We start from the raw sequence: 16702 nt of genomic DNA on the forward strand, positions 1-16702 counted from the left end.
CCGCCGCTACGCACGCCTCTAATAATAATACCAGTAATCATAATTAATCGCTCCAATCCTCGATACCGGCGCGAGATTGCTTCTCTCGACATCGCTCAACCTTACATGTGTCGTACACGTACGAGCTACGCGAGCGAAACCGAGAGAAGATTCTTTACGTACCGGCCCCTCTCTCGTTCGCCACATTCGCCGGTTCTTGGCACACGATCGTTTTCGTCTAACGGTTCGACGATTATCGGGCAGATCTGACGAGCGGATGGTGCCACAAGCGTGAAGACAAACATCGAGAATCCGTTCTCACGTGGTGGAAGCGCGAGGGAAAAGAAGGACGCCGCGCGCCGGTACCGAGGGCAAGAAACGTTATACCACGAATTAGCGGCTTTCAGACGGAACTCGAAATTGAGGCTAATTGCCACGAATGTCTCCGGCACGCGGTTATATACCAGAAAATGAAATTAAGCTGAAAACAAGCAACGGTTATCGATCATGGTGTTGAGTTACACACGCCTTAACAACCATCCACTGTACTCGCGCAACTGCAACGCAAGATTATGCAAATGAACTGCGCTTCGACGTACAACTGTCCCGACTAAGCGCATCGATGAACGCTAATTGTTTGCCTGCAACTGTTAGATAGACTGTTCGTACGCTCGCCTAGATTAGACGCAACGCCAGTGTACACTGGGGATCTGACGAAAACCAGCATTTCTACAATTTCATCGCGTCTCACGCCGTGATGGACTCGGTAAACCTACGGGTCCTCTTGTTTTTGCAAACCAAGAGCGTTACTTGTGCCAACAGGTAGACAACACAGTAGGGGTTGCTGAAATTTCCATGAAACTACCAATCGTAAAAGTTACCATTCAACCTAGCCACGCTAGTGTCAACTTTCTAAACCGAACCCTATTTTACGACTGAAACCTGGCCAAAATTCTGTTACGACGTAACCGCTACTCATGCGCGTATAGGGCAAACCACTTTACTACAATTTTTCAATTCTTACAGTGGCACGACGTGTAAAATAGAACGCGACAAAACCTGATTAGACGTATACAGAATCGAATCAGCTACCCTCGTAAAAGTTCCGTTTGCGATAGCTCGATCGAGAGATCTTTCGGTAACGTGAATTTATCTTTTTAGTAATCTAAAACATCTAAACTTACGCGACAAGATGGGATCGATACGGTAAAAGATGTACCACGAAGATCTATATCTTGACTTCTCGTCTATGTTAACGCGGTAATTTACGATTCTTGGATCTCTAGTGTGACCCATCGGTGGTTCTTTGTCCGTGACATTACGCAAAAGTCGGCACGATATCCCGTTGTTTAGTGGACGCAAAGCACCTTCTTCCCGTCTACCTTCTAGGAGAGCGCATGATCCGTCATGACCAATGTTTGCCCGCGCAAAATATTTGCACGAGGAGGCGAGCTCAAACATACCGGCTCACCGATGGCCTGTCATTTTCCGAGTAGTACATGTATGTTGGCCGCGCGTACGGGCGAACCGCGTTTGGCACGTTTAGGCGCGTGCGAAAGCGCGTGTGTACTCAGTCGACTGTGCACACACGCGTTACCTATGTACACATTAGCTAGCTTCGTATGTGCGTGCGTGTCACTCAGACTTTCAAATAGGCCCCGCGACCCCCAAAACCCTTTCAACATTTATTTGCATAATTATGGAATCGTTGATACACGCTGTGCACTTTCTGCCGAAAAAACCTCCAAAAATCGAGATTTCAAGGGAAAAAAAATGTCTCTCCTCGTAACCGGACTTGAATCGCTATTGTAGATCGGTCTCGCTGTCTGCTATTTCTTGCGTCGGGGAAGGTAACGCGAATCAAATGGCAAACCTGTTCGAATGGAATCTACGCTGCTGACACAGCATTCTGAGGTTCAACGAATCAATGCCTTTCACTGCGATCGTTAATATCTGGTGTCGTAAGTGGCGGATAACAAACGGAAAACGAACATTTCTCTCGGCGCTGAGTAGCGTCGAACCGGGATTTATCGCGACACGAATTGCAGCTCGCCACTAGATTGTAAACTTATCTTCAATTCCGGGGATAAGCTGCTTTCGATTTCGAAATATATAACGCTATTACGCGTTTATGTATCGACGTGTTTACAACGGTCGGTGAGGATTTTGTAAATTAATGCGAAGCCTTGTTTTTACTTACCGTAACACGAACGAGGAGTGTCGCTCGACGCTTGTTGTTTTCGAAATTCCAGTCCAAGGACGCCGCGGGTGTACGAGATTGTTTCTTCCTTCGTTGTAAATTGTCGTCTTCCTCGAATCGCGATCCCGTGACTGGCGGTGACGTTAGCGTTTCGATTCGTAGAGAAAAAGGCGTTAAAACGATCGAAACGGGGCAAGAGGGTGGGGCGAAGAGGGGAAGCAATGCCGCGAAACGTTCGGCTGCTCAAAAACGTCGTGACTGGCGTCGACGCGATTCCGTCGTTAAATCGTTTGTCATGGTCGATAGAGGTATACGGACGAAAGCAAGCGCCATTTTATCCCGTGCACTCGCGGCAACGCGAAAGGTGGATGGACGGTGCACCGCGACGACGGCTACGATGGTAGAGGTATATACTCTCCCCTGACAATTCACCGAACCGCGTTCTACCTAAAATCGATCCGATTACCGGACTTTTTCTCGCCGTTAAACCGTGCCTGGTACTGTTATACACGACGCGAACGATATATATTCGCACATTCCTTTGGTTCACCACTTTTCTCCTTTTTTTTTTCTTTCCTTACACAAGTCACAACGAAACTTTATCGCCGGTCGAAGCACTTACGACCTCGTGTGTCGTTCTCGCGAGACACGCGTTCCGCTCTCTTTCTCAACTTGCGACACAGTTTTTTCGTTTACACGTAAATCACTGAATTACGTGTTCCACGCTGATTCGGTAGCGTATAACAGTTTAGCTTTTTTTTCTCCCTTGAGTAGAGAACACGAGACCCGTCGCGGAATAGTATACGTCCGTCGTGTGCTGCGAGAGAACACGAACTAACGCGGCGAGCCGAAACGAGACGAGGTCGCTCGGCTGGTTTCACCGAACCGCTATTCGGCCGGTATACACCAGCGCCGCCACCGGGGCTGCACCCTTACCGTCCATTTTCCTCCATCGCTTCTTTCCCACTCCTACCTGAAATTTTCGTCACAGTTGCCCGCTAGATTCTGCGATCATCGACGTTCAGCGCGTTTCCTCGAACCGATTTCTGATTTTATTCCCGGTCTTCCTAGCTCGTTGAGAGAAAGATGCAAACGGACCCACGACTGAGCGGGGTCATTGATTTTTTGAGCCCGTCAAGTGTAAGCCAGGCGCATGCGCAATCGTGCCGGCGGTATGACAGCGGGCGTTCTCATACACATCCGCAAAGTTCCGCACTTGAATTCCTGGTGACTTTAGTTGACGACGACCGCCACGAAATATCGTTTAAAATTTACTTCGCACACCTTTGTCCCTTTGTTTCTTCCTTTCTTCGAGAACTTGAAAATCGGGTTTCTCTCCCATCGTACACAGAAGCCATACATCTTCTATCCTTGCCAACCTATACGATTTCAAAATCGTAAAAAATGATATAATTATCTTTATTCGTATAGATACTATATTCATGCGTACGAGCTTTCGGTAAAATAAATCATCTATTCTTATAAACGAAACACGATGCTTGATTATTTACGAATTTTTACCTGATTATGTGCAAATTCCTAGATCAATTACGTCGAACGACGAATCCGCCAATCTTCCGAAAATCAACTACTAACGTATCTTTTTTCGTCACGTGACCGCGTCAACGCGATGCAAACTGGGTAATTTCTTGCAATTTGAAACCACGTGATCGAGTAAAAATGAATTATGGGTAATTTATTGCAACTTTCATCGTCGCGATCGCGTTCGTCACCGATCGGTGCGTCGCTGACAATTTTCTTCGTTACCGAATTGAAATTAGTGAAACGACAGACTCTTGTACATACATGTTATACATACCGTTAGTGTGCGATATATTTTCATATAGAATTCCCCAAATCTATATCGAATTACTTTTATTGAAACATCGAAAACCGCGAAAGACTCGAACGGAGTGGTTCGTGATTTCGTTTTGAAATCTACTTATGAAGTATGTGAAACCGTTTTTTGAAAGATCGTTCCTTCGTGCAAAGCGTTTAATCGCGAGATATAGAGCGTGTAATAGTGTTTTCACGGTCGCTGATAATCGACGCGTTATTCAATACGACGAAATATTACGCGGGAGCGCAACGTCGTACCCGAGAAGAGAAACCATTGCCAGGGCAATCGTTATCTCATCGATTTTCCCAGAATTGGATGACGACTGCGAGGGTTTGTTGAACGTGAATCTGGACGTACGATTTTTAGTGGTAAGTGCGATCATTTTTTTCTCCTCCTCGTCATTTCCTGCGCCTATGCACACTAGCATATTCCTGATACATATGTATGTACGTAGCTGTTTCTATCGTACCAAGTGACTGGCAAAAGTATTTTTTTATGATTATGTGCCGTACAAAACACTTTGAAACTTCTTTAGCATCGTAACGAGTTCCGAGTATCGCGACGATATTGGTACAGTTTGACACAAAGATAAGTGGTTAATTATCAATCGTGCGAGAAAGCCTCGATGTTTAATGGAATCGTTCGAAGCACTGCTCGTATGGTGTATATTAATTTTCTACTAGATACGAAGATTATCTTTTTACGCGTTTTACCACTATTAAACGCGTTTAATGTTTATTATGTGGTCGATTGATCGCGTTAGCAGAATTGTCTTTTTTTTCTCTTTTTTATTCAGTTCTTGAACCAATCGTATACTTTTCAAAATTCTGAGAATATTTGAAGAATATTCGTAATATGAATCGCGCGGCCATGAACGATAGGAATTATTGGTGACTGATAGAAGGATAAGAGGGTTAAAAGCGTAGGGCAAAATCGAGTGGAAAATGATTGGGATTGTTCGCAAACGAACTTTCGTTGGCGGATTGCAAAGGCAAAACTGTCTATCGGCTCGTTGGAAGCTCAGTGACGAGGAGGTAATCGGTCGACCGATCAAGATTCCCTGTTCGCCTTTCTCTGTCGCGGCGGCAGAGAGCAGAGAGCATAGACGGGCGGCTATTTCCGCATGACATCACACCGCCCGCATTTAGGAGCACGATTTTCTATTTTCTTGTCGGTCTACATTGGTGGCCCGTGAAGACTTGCAAGGTCAGCCCCACCGAGATGCGCCCGGGAACACACTTTTTATTCCCTTTCCTTTCTTTTCGTCCCGTCTCGCGTTCCTCTGTCTTCGTCCCGTCACCGAGGTAACTCTTTCCACAGGCTGATTCGCAAAAACGTCTTATTAAAGCGGGTGTGCCGTCCTGCGAAATTTCCGCGATTAGGCGGCTCGCGTTGCGAAGCACACGCGTCGTTTTTCTCCTACTCGTCTGTAATACAGGCCGGCAATCTGGCCTTGTTCCACTGGCAGTGGGCAACGATCTCGCCTAATCGAGAAATAATTGTACGAATTTGTTCGAGGGCTGGCGAACGGGACAGAAAAGAAATCCTTGCATTCTCGGTTCGCCTGCTGCCTCTCCGAGCTGTTTTTTACCAATTCATTACTCTCAGATGGAACAATGGATTCAGCGAGACAAAGGAGCGGCTGCTCTTGCTTGGCACCGGTACCGTTTCTCGTGTTAACAAAGTTAGCCGTTCGTTTGCGGAATTAGAAATGAAGGTTCGCGTGTAAAGAAAATCCGTGACCGCTGCCTCCAGCCACGGACTTGTCGGAATCGTCCGTTGGAATCGCATTTCGGTTCAACTATAAGGATTAACAGAGAATCGTTTTCAACTCAAATCGTAGGTTTTAGAACCGTGTGATCCACGTTGCGTCAAGTATTAGAAATTCTAATCGACGCGCGTGCAATATCGAATCTTCGTCGAAACGTCCGTGTCTTTTTTTAAGGTGAATGCCTCCGGGCCATAAATTTACTCGTTCGTCGGTTCAAAGCATTTACATCTGTGTTCGTCGATGTTCATTATCCGAGACGATCTTTCGCTCGATATCTCTTGTTAATAACGTGGGTCCACGCGATTACGGAAGAGGATTTCTGCGTGTTTAGTTAGTTGGTTAATAGTTGCATAATCAGCGGTCACGAGCCTTATTCCATATAGGCCTTGTGTACGAGCCTCGGCGTGTTAGATATATTTTCGTCATAGGGGAATTTATCGCGTAGGGTGAATCATATTCGAATCGAAGACAACCCGTTCGATATAGTAGTGAAATTCTTTCTTTTTTTATCTTTGGCCGAGCTTGTACGAGGTTGGATCGTTTGCTCTCGTTTATTGGACGATCCCGACGCGTCAGTGCCGGCAATTTCAGAGGAAGACCGACTCACGCCGCTTTCAGGTTCTCAGAAATTCTCTCCAGTCATCGGCAGGAATTTATCGAATTTCTACGCGAACGCTCGGTGATTAATAAGTTTTTACGCGCATTACACCTGATCGCGTGACAAATCGATTTCCGTCCCTCGTTCTTATTGTGTACCAGTATTACCTTTATGATTGTCTTGCGAATTCACTTCCGTTCTTCGTCTCCGCTGGAAATTCTCCGCGTCTCCACTACCACTCGTACGCTACCAGGCTGCATAAAATCAACATCTCGGTTCTCCCATCGTAAACACGAGAGTCGAAAGAAATAGCAGCGGGTGTAGGTACGTGTACGACAGACGAGAAGATGGAAAAGGGATTTCGGTGATGTCGTAGAGTGGGAGAACGCAGCGAGGAACAAAAAACGAAAGAGACACGGTAAACGTGGAACCAGCGGTCATAAAAATCCGATGCGCAGGTATAAACCAACGATCTACAAGTCCGTGCGTGGACGATCCTAATCTCTACACGTCGCTGGAATAACAGCAGCCGAAGCTGCCTGACGGAAAGACAAGAAGAAGGGTCGGGGGGAAATAGTTAGATGATCGAATTATCGTGTGTTTGTTAAAAAAAAAAAAAAAAGAAAAATCAGCGGAATGGTATTCTCCTTGTGGAAACAAAAGGCAGACGATCTCGGAGGAATTTTCAACACGCTGTCTAGAGATCCAGGCTGTCTAAAGTTTTCGCCTTCTTTCTCGATAGCTTCGAGCTGGGTAAGCGATAGTCTGTGAAATTTTTATGAAGAATTCCTCCCTTTTAGCGATACTACTAACGGCGACGACTAATTCGTGCTTCTTTCCAAAAGACGCAGCTTTTACGTGTCTTGTTGCCATTTTTGGGTATCATGAATGTAGCTCCAGGGTTTCTTGCACGTTGATTCATGCTTTACAACGACATTTTTATTTGGTCACCGCTGTCAAAAGATATATTTGTCGCGGGGAAGTGACAGTAAAAACAGGCTGAAAACGTTGATCCGTCATACGTGTCTTAGGAGGTAATTAATAGAGGAGGGTTCGGTATGGCTCGTTCGCTCGGTCATAAATTCTGTGGAAGGTCGGCAGTGAACGACGCATAAATTTCACTTGGACGCGACAAACGCGCGTCCGTACGAGCGCGCGCGATTTCGCGAATTGAACGGCGGGGAGCGTTCGAGCTAATGGTTTCATAATTGAATAAATGTGGGCGATTAGTCGCGCAACCTCCGAGACGGTTAACGAGCTACCGTCTAAATAACCGTTCGGCTTACTGAAAATCGAATTTACAGTTAATCGGTATTTAATTTAAAACACCGATTAACAGACTAACAGACTTATCTTTCTCATCAGTGGCGCGACGATCGGATCTAGCTTCGCATTAATTCGTAATTTTCGTTAGTCTCGCGGTGACGTTGGAAGACTCAGAGGTTACTGACTTCCTCGAAAGTCTCGCCGCTAGACCCTATATCGAACAAGAGTTTTATTTCTTATTATTAGGCACAGATCGCTGCACGTTGCTTGCGATACAACCACAATACATCTGCGTAACCGAAAAATGAGAGAAAAGTTTCAGTGAAAACAATGGACAGACAAGGAAGTAGCGTGCACCGACCGTGCACGTGCACGATGCGCCCGTGGTCTTATTTCTTCTTGAATCTAGCTTTCTTCGACACCACTACGGCATTAGACGGAGACTTTGGGTTCGACTGATTTTTATGTTTTTTGCTCTCCACGTGCTGAGCAAACGTACTCTCGGAGTTCAACGACAGATTGCACGGTGCACAATAATACTGGCCTGCAAACGAAACAGTTTGCTGAGCGATTTGACTGGTTATCGTTCAAACGTTCGAGAAGGTATCCCTACCTGATGGTGTTCGGTAAATGGAATAATCTATAGGTCCAGGAGTAGCCGGTGTCGCCTCGTTCTCGGCAGCTAAAAACATTCATACGATAAACATCGTCGTGATACGAACGAACGTATTGCCCCGCTCGTAAGTTTTAAGACGCAAGCGTGCGCCAACTTGAACAATCGCTAGGATATCGTCGAAATCTTCGAGAATTATTACTTCGGTTAACTACCGTTATTATGTATTATCGTGGCTCATGCAAACTGACTAACTGTCCTAAACTGTCCTAACGCTTACGAACGGGATACATGTGTAGAAATAAAATAGTTACCAGGCTCGGGAACGGGCAATCCGTTCAATCTGAGCATTCTCAAGTGCCTGGCACCGCGTTTGTGCGTTTCTAATTGGTCCTGTCGATTTGCCGAAACACCGCAGAGATCGCAACGCAACGGCGTTGGATAAGGTGGCGGTGTGTAGATGGAGGCCGTTGCTGGTGCAGGTACCGCATTGGTACCGTCAGGTACTACCGGCTGTGCCGGTGTAGATTGCACTTCCGTCTGAAAAGCCATTCCGAATCGGCCGCTGGGATCTATTTGACTGTACTGATTTTGATTTTGCGACTTCTTCGACGGCCTGTAGAATTCAACGCTCTGGTATGACGATCTCGGCTGACACAGCTATCTTTCTAAGAATAATTTGAGACAAGTATACATCTCTGTACCTCGCACGACGTCCGCCGTTCGCTGCTCTAATATGTTTTTTACCAGCGTAGTGTTGCGTCGCATCCGTTTGCGACGTGAACCACGTCTTACAAATCTGCAAATCAAACACGTTTCGCTCGTGTAACAGCGTTCAATCGCGATTTACCTGTTATTTTCCATTCCGCCAACGACGATGTACTTTTCATCTGCTTACATCACAATAGTTTTGCCAGTCGGTGGTCGTACTACTGACTTGGCCGTCTTCGGTCTTTTGTTTCTTTACACTCTGATTCAAAAACATAGACACCTTCTTCTGATGCGGCTTTCCATCGTAATGTAACTTTGCTTGTAACGCGGAGTTCATCTGAAACCGTACATTTTTAAGCAACCTATATTCGCTCCCGTATTTACTTAAATACGTGTTAGTCAAACAACGACACGATATTCAACAGAGTCGCGCGTGTATTTTTATCGGATAAAGTAATCGAGCCTTACAACTGCATTGCACAGATCGCATTTCAGCGGTTTCATTAGTGCTGCCAGTTCCCTCTGGGCGCTTGCAACTTTCTCTACGAAATAGAAACATAAATCAATCTTTAATTAGCTAAAACACCGTAAGAATCTGGAATCGGATTTCTCCAATGATAATTTGACGCGCATAACGATTTATACGGTATTCTACAGGCCGGCTGAACTTTTTCCATGAAACAAATATATCCTATTTGTTTCACTTGTTATCACGTGTCGCAAACAATTACCTGCGTCTACCGCGGGATCGATGAACTCGTTCTTGCGTTTGTAATACTTGTTCTTGGTCTTGTTGCAAACTTGTATCGTCGGCGATACGACTGCCGCAGCTGCCGCTTTGTAGGTCGTGTCATACCACCGTGCATACAGGTCCGATGTATCGGAATCCGTCGGTACCCACCAGGGTGTAGTTGGCTGTCCAGGTGTTTGTGGTTGCATCGCCGGATGCATAATATACGCTGTTGGCACAGGCAGGCTTGGAAACGACGTGGTTGCTGCTTGAATCGTTGTTAGATTTCCCGCTGTTTCGTTAGTCGATAAACCGGTCGTCGTCGATTCTGTTGTCACAGGTTGTTGTTGCTCCGTCGTAATTGCCAAGTTGTTGCTTTTCGACGTTGTAACTGGAGGCGGAGGCGGCGGAGGCGGTGGAGGCGGCGGCAGAAAACATTCTAATCCTGTATCATGCACGAACGGAAAATATTTTATTCAATTATCACAGCAATTTTTGTAAATGGTACATAAAACGCGCATGCCAAAGAATTTTTCGTTAACCGTTAGATTTATCTCGCTAATAAAATGACCGGGCCGTTTAAGCGCCTCCGAGCCATGTATAAAAATCCGCGGATAAAATATACCGTAAAAATAAAATAATAAAACCCGAAGAGATGCGTATCAACGTAATTTGCTCCAAGATCGGATTTAATCGCGCCCAATGCTCTGACTAATTTTGCTAATTTCGAATAAGTCGGCGAACGTAACCCGTAATATCGGTCATTTTTATTTGTAACATGCAAGATACATTTCCCGAGCTGTTACAAACGGCAGTGAGCGTATTTCGCTTATCGACTACACGCTGCTATAATATCCACTCTACACCTCGCGATCGAATAATCTGCTTTGGCATCCACGATTAACTTTTCCGCTATCGAGATAACGGGAGTAACGTATTGGTTAAATTTGATGAAAAAATTAGTATCGCGCGTAAGGAACGAAACCCATAACGCGGTAATAACGCTCGATACAATGTTCATAAAATACCAACGATCGTATCATGCTACATACGCTTAAATGGTAACAGAGTGTTTATATACATTGTTACGGATACTACATTCCACGTAACGTGATCCATTTACATCCGTATCGCTATTTAATTAATTACGATCTGTCGATAAATTTCGATTTCATTCATAAATTATGCGTTTTCCTACGAAAACGACAGAGATGTATCACCGCACTGTTGCATCGGTATATATACACGTATGTGTCCGTTATTTCATACTTTAAACCGTCAGCTGATTTCGACAGTGAAACGCCGAATGAAAGTTTGATAGTAAGCACACCAGTACTCTACAACCAACGCATCTTTTTATTTCACGTGCCAGATATAGAGTGCAATACGTGCATGCTTTGAATAATTGTTTTGATAATTGACTGATATAGACATATCAAAAGTCACATCCGGTTGTTTGTAATAGAAGCTGTTGCATTAGGTGGCGTACGTTTGTGTTTGCAGCGACACTCTACCATTCATAAAAAATATCTTGTCATAAATACAACAATGACAACGTGACGAACGTTTTATGTATTTTCAATGATCGACGTGTCCGGGACATTTACGTGTTTGCATATTTTCGGTACACTAGATTCACTAGGGCATATGTTTCTACAACGTGAATCAATGAGAGAAATTCTTTCCTACAAATAGAAACTCACCCGGTATTTCTGGATTTTCGATGATCTTCGCGCTAGACATTTTGCAGCGTAAATACCGCGATATTTCTCTATTATTGTCAGAGAAAACTTGACGGCGCGCGATAATTACGGCGCGATAAGGAGCCTTGTTTTCGTTCGCTCTGCACTCGCGAATTAGTTTCCTGTCTGTAGTTTTACATTTCGCACGATTCGCTGGAACATGGTATCATTACGATTCATGTATTATGTTTGACTGTCAATTATTCGGTGAAATACAAAAGTTTGTGAGGTTAATAGACGAGTTTGACAAGCGACCCGACGACATTACGCGATATTGAACTGTGATGCAAGATGGCTGCTAACACTACGTTCGTCGATCGTGGACTATCCAAAATTATTAGAATTACCACAGAAAATAGAATTTTTCATGGCCAACTTGTCGAAAATCGCTTAATCCGGGAGGATGGAGGAAAAGGCTGAGCTTTTAACATGCATCGAGGAAAAAATAGAGAGTGGCAAAGCCACGATAGACAGGCTGAAACTTGTGGGAAAGATTGACGGGATTGAAAAACTTATACGAAAAATTCAACAAGAAATTAAGTTTTTAGAAAAGGTATGTCTCCTTGAAATTACGATAACAGTTCCACCGTATACATATATTTCCTTCACGAGGTTGAGTAGCGATCATACGTATCTATAATCGGGCAATCTGTAAAATATTTCATTGTATCTGTTTCTTCTAATCTCGTTGATTATAAATATGCAAGGTGGTTACATACTTTTTAAGTTAAAAGAATCAGGATTATAATTATATGCTATTCTCAATAAAGGTACAATCTACAGGGAATGTAAAGAAAGAACATCTACAGAGTACAAATTTGATTCATTTGAACGCAATTGTAGCACGACTCTTCTGTGCTAATGAACCTACCAATGTTATGAAACCCTTTAAGTATCAGAAGTCACGCTTAGAGGTAGATATTGTATGCAACGGTGGTGCGTCATGGATAAAAGTTATTGCTAGAAATGCTAGAGCTCTCACTATGATTTCAATGGGTAATGGAGAATACGGGCAAAAGTCTGTGCTTGACCAAGCAATGAGTTACTTGCGATGCGCAAAGTGCTATCCACATTTGTATAGGCCACCCGATATCGTATTCCACTTTGCTTATGGTATAGAAATTCCATTAGCTACACGTTTGGAACGCATGGGAATAATCGTTGAAGGGGATAAAATGCAGTGTGAAGATGTAAAAAATATAGATGTACATGGTATTAATGTTTTCTTAATACGGTACATGCATGAATATGTTTCACGCCATTAACTAAAAAATGATATTCATGGTTTATTCTTCCGGAGGTAGATAGCGAGGACAGATTTTCCACATGGATGTATTCGTTAGAATCTACCGAGGAGCCCTTGGATGAATATAAAAAGAACATAGATTCAGATTTAGATACGTTAAATACATCTTTCCTTAAAACTGAAATAAATGTTCTCAACTTGGATGTGTCAACTTTATTAGCGTACGTGACAAACATGACCAATGGATACGATCGTTTTATTTATCGGGAACCTTTACTCACGCAACAAGCAGAAATGGAGAGAGAACGTCCAGTGAAACCTATTTTAGAGGATTTGTTTAAAGGAAAGAAACTAATTGTCTGTCAAACTGCTTATGAAAATTTTATGAACATTATAGATGTTATCGGTGGACCCAAAGAGACTCTTAGGGCAAAAGAACTACTTAGTAAAGTTCAGATTGTTAAGGATATACCAACAGGCAGAATAATGGAGAAGCTTAATTTGGGTGGTAAAATTAAAGATAGATCTAGATTAGTTTTTGCAACAGGCGAAGATATGAAAAGCATTACAGTATCTGCGAATGAGGGATTTGTTAGAGCAGCACGTATGCAGGTATAAGTATTTGTATTATAAAATATAATAGTTTCAAACAATTCCAGTAATAACTTTTTTCAGGGAATTGAATGTACAGTCTTTCTGCATGAACCTAGATCTCTCTCAGAGATTAAAGAAGGTTATGCAACAAAAATAGATCCGTCTTGATACCAGTCAAATGCATTTTAGGTTATTACAAAAGAAATATTCACGCTATACAAGAAATATTTCTATTGTTTACTATCAAATGCTATTACTAGATCAGGCTTGATAATTAACGCGCATGTCCATACTTTCTTCAAATTCTGTGAAAAAAAAAAGAAAAGAAAGGTTACAAGTAAAAAGGTTAATTTTAAATAGAAATGTTTCCAATGTAAAAAATATGAAGTATACCATTAATAAATTTGTTGAAGTGTGGATTTCTTTCTTTTGCTAACTGAATGTATTCTTTATATTTGATTTCGTCTCCAAGTTGTTTATAACACTTTGCGCTATTTAAGAGGGCTTTCAAGTTTGTATTATTAACTTTTAGCGCCCATTCGCAGTCGGCTAAAGCTCTTTCGAATAATCCAAGCTGAATATACGATAGAGCCCTATTATTCCATAACACGGTCGAATCTTTTCGTTGCTCCAGTGCTTTACTATAGTATGTTACCGCTTTTTCGTAGTTTTTCTCCTTAAATGCTCCATTACCGATTGTTTTCAACGTTTCCGCTCGTTCGTTTCTAATTTTCCGGTTCTCTGCTCTTTCTTTCGCATCTTTCTCCACGCTTTTCATAAACGCTTCTATATAAAGAAACCTTCGATTAGTCTGGGAATGTAAAACACAAGGATCATTACCTGCTACCTTTACACATTTGTTCCTGAGTTGAATTTTCATTGACCGAACATTTGTTAATCACTGTACGATTAATTCTTATTTTTAACTCGGTATCCTCGCATATATCTTTTTCCAACCGGTTTCCCAAAATTTCATCGGCCAATATTTCTCCGTGCTTCTGTTCTTCAGGATCGGCAGACGCCAACTTTTTCACAACTTTTTCTTGAAATTTAATAAATTGAAGATTACGTTCGTAATTGAAAAAGGAGATAATGCTTACCGACTTCGGTAACGCGACGCATAAAGTTCTGAAATTCTTCCTCAGTTACATGTTTATCTACCATTAAGTTGTCCATGATTTGTTTACCTTCTGCTATCTTTTCACCGAGCTTATTATGATCTATTATCTGATCCATACTTTAAATACTTTTCAATAAAAATAATTGGACAAGATCGAGCTAACCAAAACGCGAGGACAACTGGATACAGAAGGTTTCCATAGAAACATGTAACGTAGTATCATGAATTATGTGCTGAGTGGTTCAAGTGTTAAATAAGTATGAAACATTTATATTCAATTGATTTATTAGAAAATGAACAAGATCATGTAAGAAAGTGATAAGTAAGTGAAGTAGTGAACTATGGTTAATTTATATATATATATATATATATTGAAATTTTGCAGCTTCTTTTTTAAACAAGTATTTATAATCACAAAAAGTTTTATTCAGTCTCTAAGTGTTATCTTCAAAGCAACATATATTAATAATTTAAAACATTTTTTTTATCTATTAACCGTTGGATCCCTTTCTTGGGGGAAATTCAGAAAGCGTCCCTGCGTTATAATATGTCTGTTCCACATTCGTAACAGGAAACATTTGGGACGATCCCATGAGTGTCTCTGAATTTTCATTGTCAATTTCTTCGACTTCAAGAGGGTCCATATCCGCGTCTTCTTCCATTTCAAATATATCTACTTCATCTTTTATATAAACCGCATACTTCATAGATTTGTTGCTTTCCGAACTAGTCCTTTGTTTCCTTTTGTCTAAAGGTTCATTTCTCTGAAACTCTTGACTACTCGTAGGTGGTTTTCCAGCTGTAATTTCAACTTCGTCCATAATACATAATTTTTTCAAAGGCAAAGATTTATCCTTCGATATAGCAGACAGAACATGAGGCCAACTAATGACAGGTTCAGAAGGCTCTTTTCTTTTTTGAGGTGGTGGGTTGGAAATTCCTCTACTAGTACTTGGCATGTCGTTAATGTCTACAATACTGATTCCAGAGCGCCCTGTATCTAAACGTTGACTTAATAAATTAATATTACCCTCTTCACTTTTTTTGGTAGTGTCCAGCGGGATTTTATTTCTGCTTTTATGAAGATGAGTAGACGAAGGCAACTTTGTCGATTGACTGGCCGTTTTATTTTGTGATTTATTACTATTAGGATCATGATCAGGTACTGTTTTGGTAGGTAGACATTTCGTTTCTTCGATTTTTAAGCGAGATACCGTGGTCGTTTTCCTGGACGTATCATGAGACGCGTTGTTCGATTCTCCTACCAAAACGGAAGTTTGAATATGCCGTAGTCCGGTGACTTCCAAAATTTCGGCCAATTTCAACAGCCTTCTAACCTCACTTTGAACCACTTGTATTTCACCGCAGTACATGAAATTGACGATAGTCTTGAGATCATCCGCTTCGATATCGTGAAGAATAATCATAGGGTGAGGATGATCGTTGGCGACGAGCAGGCGACGAAAGAACGAGCTCGAGTTGGCCAATACCATTTTGTGACATTTTAAAATCGTTCCGTCTTTACATACTAAAGAAAGATCTACAAACTGTTGCTTCTCGTAACATGTATCGAGGGAAACTGCCAAATGCGACGGAAAACTATGCCACTTTAAACTTAATACTGTCTCTTCCCTCATCTTGAATATTGTAATTGACAGCTTTCGATTTTACGTACGATTCACAGCACACGACTTTCGTTTATAACAACACACTCGCCATGACACGTGCCGCTGTCATCGCAACTATGTTTTAAGCGGTGCATTGCAATAGACAAAATATTCTTTAACGTGCCAAACGTGAATTAGAAACAGAGTTACAATATTGAACTGTAACGATCGATTTCCCTAATATATGAAATGTACCTTTTGTACGATATAGGTACGTTTAAAAATGCACGAATTCCATGCTTTTGAGGAAAATTGATTCCGTGTTTCAAAAATAACCTGCATGGGAATCGATTTTCGTTAGCCAGATGTCGTAGTTACATAGAAGGAGAGAAATATGTCATCGTCTTGGTTATCCGATTTAAAAGTATTCATTTTACACAAATTCGGAATAAGATTCGAAATAGCGATCAATTACTACTTTGTTTTAAAATACGATCGATAAATATGAAAATTCAGATTAGATTCAAATAGGAACGCCGTTATTTTTCGTAACACTTGTTTCATAATTCTTTTTTAGCTGGATTAGTTGGAAATAATAGATTTAAACAGCTTGTGCGTGAAATTTCGTTTTGATTGTCGCGCCAGTCGGAGGTACACGCGCGTACCATAGCGCCATCTCGATGTC

At 42.1% G+C, this 16702-nt stretch overlaps 5 protein-coding genes across 10 annotated transcripts in view; 1 reads left to right on the forward strand and 4 right to left on the reverse strand.

Annotated features, from left to right (window-relative positions):
* The window catches only part of LOC100745112 (ephrin type-B receptor 1-B), a 97758-nt gene extending 94276 nt beyond the window's left edge, over positions 1–3482 (reverse strand). Inside the window, exon 1 of one of the 2 annotated variants that reach the window (XM_033324621.1) lies at positions 2180–3482. The gene's annotated coding sequence lies outside the window, so the exon portion shown is untranslated. The remainder of the gene's footprint in view (positions 1–2179) is intronic. The other variant, XM_024372245.2, reaches the window with a different exon arrangement.
* A 3837-nt stretch (positions 3483–7319) lies between these two features.
* LOC100745231 (zinc finger matrin-type protein 3-like) lies at positions 7320–11543 on the reverse strand. 3 transcript variants are annotated; one of them, XM_033324623.1, is made up of 8 exons: positions 11274–11295; positions 9710–10153; positions 9447–9520; positions 9166–9315; positions 8972–9066; positions 8582–8883; positions 8268–8336; positions 7320–8198 (listed from the first exon to the last, which is right to left on the reverse strand). In XM_033324623.1, the coding sequence occupies exons 2-8, from the start codon at positions 9927–9929 to the stop codon at positions 8044–8046; spliced, it is 1065 nt and encodes a 354-aa protein (XP_033180514.1). In that variant the 5' UTR covers positions 9930–10153; positions 11274–11295; the 3' UTR covers positions 7320–8043. The 3 variants fall into 3 exon arrangements, with proteins under 3 accessions (XP_033180514.1, XP_003494890.1, XP_033180513.1); XM_003494842.4 differs by lacking the exon at positions 11274–11295 and adding an exon at positions 11412–11543 and having other exon boundaries at positions 7867–8198; XM_033324622.1 differs by lacking the exon at positions 11274–11295 and adding an exon at positions 10790–11209 and having other exon boundaries at positions 7867–8198.
* A 203-nt stretch (positions 11544–11746) lies between these two features.
* On the forward strand, positions 11747–13621 carry LOC100748190 (UPF0415 protein C7orf25 homolog). Its single transcript, XM_003494865.4, has 4 exons — positions 11747–12003; positions 12221–12662; positions 12755–13308; positions 13372–13621. Exons 1-4 carry the CDS (start codon positions 11854–11856, stop codon positions 13456–13458), a joined length of 1233 nt encoding a protein of 410 aa, XP_003494913.1. The 5' UTR covers positions 11747–11853; the 3' UTR covers positions 13459–13621.
* Positions 13412–14763, reverse strand: LOC100748433 (tetratricopeptide repeat protein 12-like). 3 transcript variants are annotated; one of them, XM_024372248.2, is made up of 5 exons: positions 14391–14763; positions 14135–14332; positions 13946–14076; positions 13684–13864; positions 13412–13595 (listed from the first exon to the last, which is right to left on the reverse strand). In XM_024372248.2, exons 1-5 carry the CDS (start codon positions 14524–14526, stop codon positions 13552–13554), a joined length of 690 nt encoding a protein of 229 aa, XP_024228016.1. In that variant the 5' UTR covers positions 14527–14763; the 3' UTR covers positions 13412–13551. The 3 variants fall into 3 exon arrangements, with proteins under 3 accessions (XP_024228016.1, XP_024228015.1, XP_003494915.2); XM_024372247.2 differs by having other exon boundaries at positions 13684–14076; positions 14391–14754; XM_003494867.4 differs by having other exon boundaries at positions 13684–14076; positions 14138–14332; positions 14391–14751.
* A 51-nt stretch (positions 14764–14814) lies between these two features.
* On the reverse strand, positions 14815–16481 carry LOC100748313 (protein bric-a-brac 2-like). Its single transcript, XM_003494866.4, has one exon. It carries the CDS (start codon positions 16045–16047, stop codon positions 14902–14904), a length of 1146 nt encoding a protein of 381 aa, XP_003494914.1. The 5' UTR covers positions 16048–16481; the 3' UTR covers positions 14815–14901.
* Positions 16482–16702: the final 221 nt, after the last annotated feature.

This window comes from Bombus impatiens, unplaced genomic scaffold, assembly GCF_000188095.3.
Source record: "Bombus impatiens unplaced genomic scaffold, BIMP_2.2 scf_4016, whole genome shotgun sequence".
Lineage (NCBI taxonomy): Eukaryota > Metazoa > Arthropoda > Insecta > Hymenoptera > Apidae > Bombus > Bombus impatiens.

Coding starts and splice junctions, on each gene's coding strand:
- LOC100745231 (XM_003494842.4), bottom strand. CDS start 11,451: ATGTCTAGCGCGAAGATCATCGAAAATCCAGAAATACCGG. Junction 10,154..11,411: donor CGAAAATCCAGAAATACCGG/GTGAGTTTCTAT, acceptor TGCATGATACAG/GATTAGAATGTTTTCTGCCG. Junction 8,199..8,267: donor CATTTACCGAACACCATCAG/GTAGGGATACCT, acceptor TTTCGTTTGCAG/GCCAGTATTATTGTGCACCG.
- LOC100748190 (XM_003494865.4), top strand. CDS start 11,854: ATGGAGGAAAAGGCTGAGCTTTTAACATGCATCGAGGAAAAAATAGAG. Junction 12,663..12,754: donor AAAAAATATAGATGTACATG/GTATTAATGTTT, acceptor TTCCGGAGGTAG/ATAGCGAGGACAGATTTTCC. Junction 13,309..13,371: donor TTAGAGCAGCACGTATGCAG/GTATAAGTATTT, acceptor AACTTTTTTCAG/GGAATTGAATGTACAGTCTT.
- LOC100748433 (XM_024372247.2), bottom strand. CDS start 14,526: ATGGATCAGATAATAGATCATAATAAGCTCGGTGAAAAGATAGCAGAA. Junction 14,077..14,134: donor GGAACAAATGTGTAAAGGTA/GCAGGTAATGAT, acceptor TTCTTTATATAG/AAGCGTTTATGAAAAGCGTG. Junction 13,596..13,683: donor CTTCAACAAATTTATTAATG/GTATACTTCATA, acceptor TTTTTTTCACAG/AATTTGAAGAAAGTATGGAC.
- LOC100748313 (XM_003494866.4), bottom strand. CDS start 16,047: ATGAGGGAAGAGACAGTATTAAGTTTAAAGTGGCATAGTTTTCCGTCG.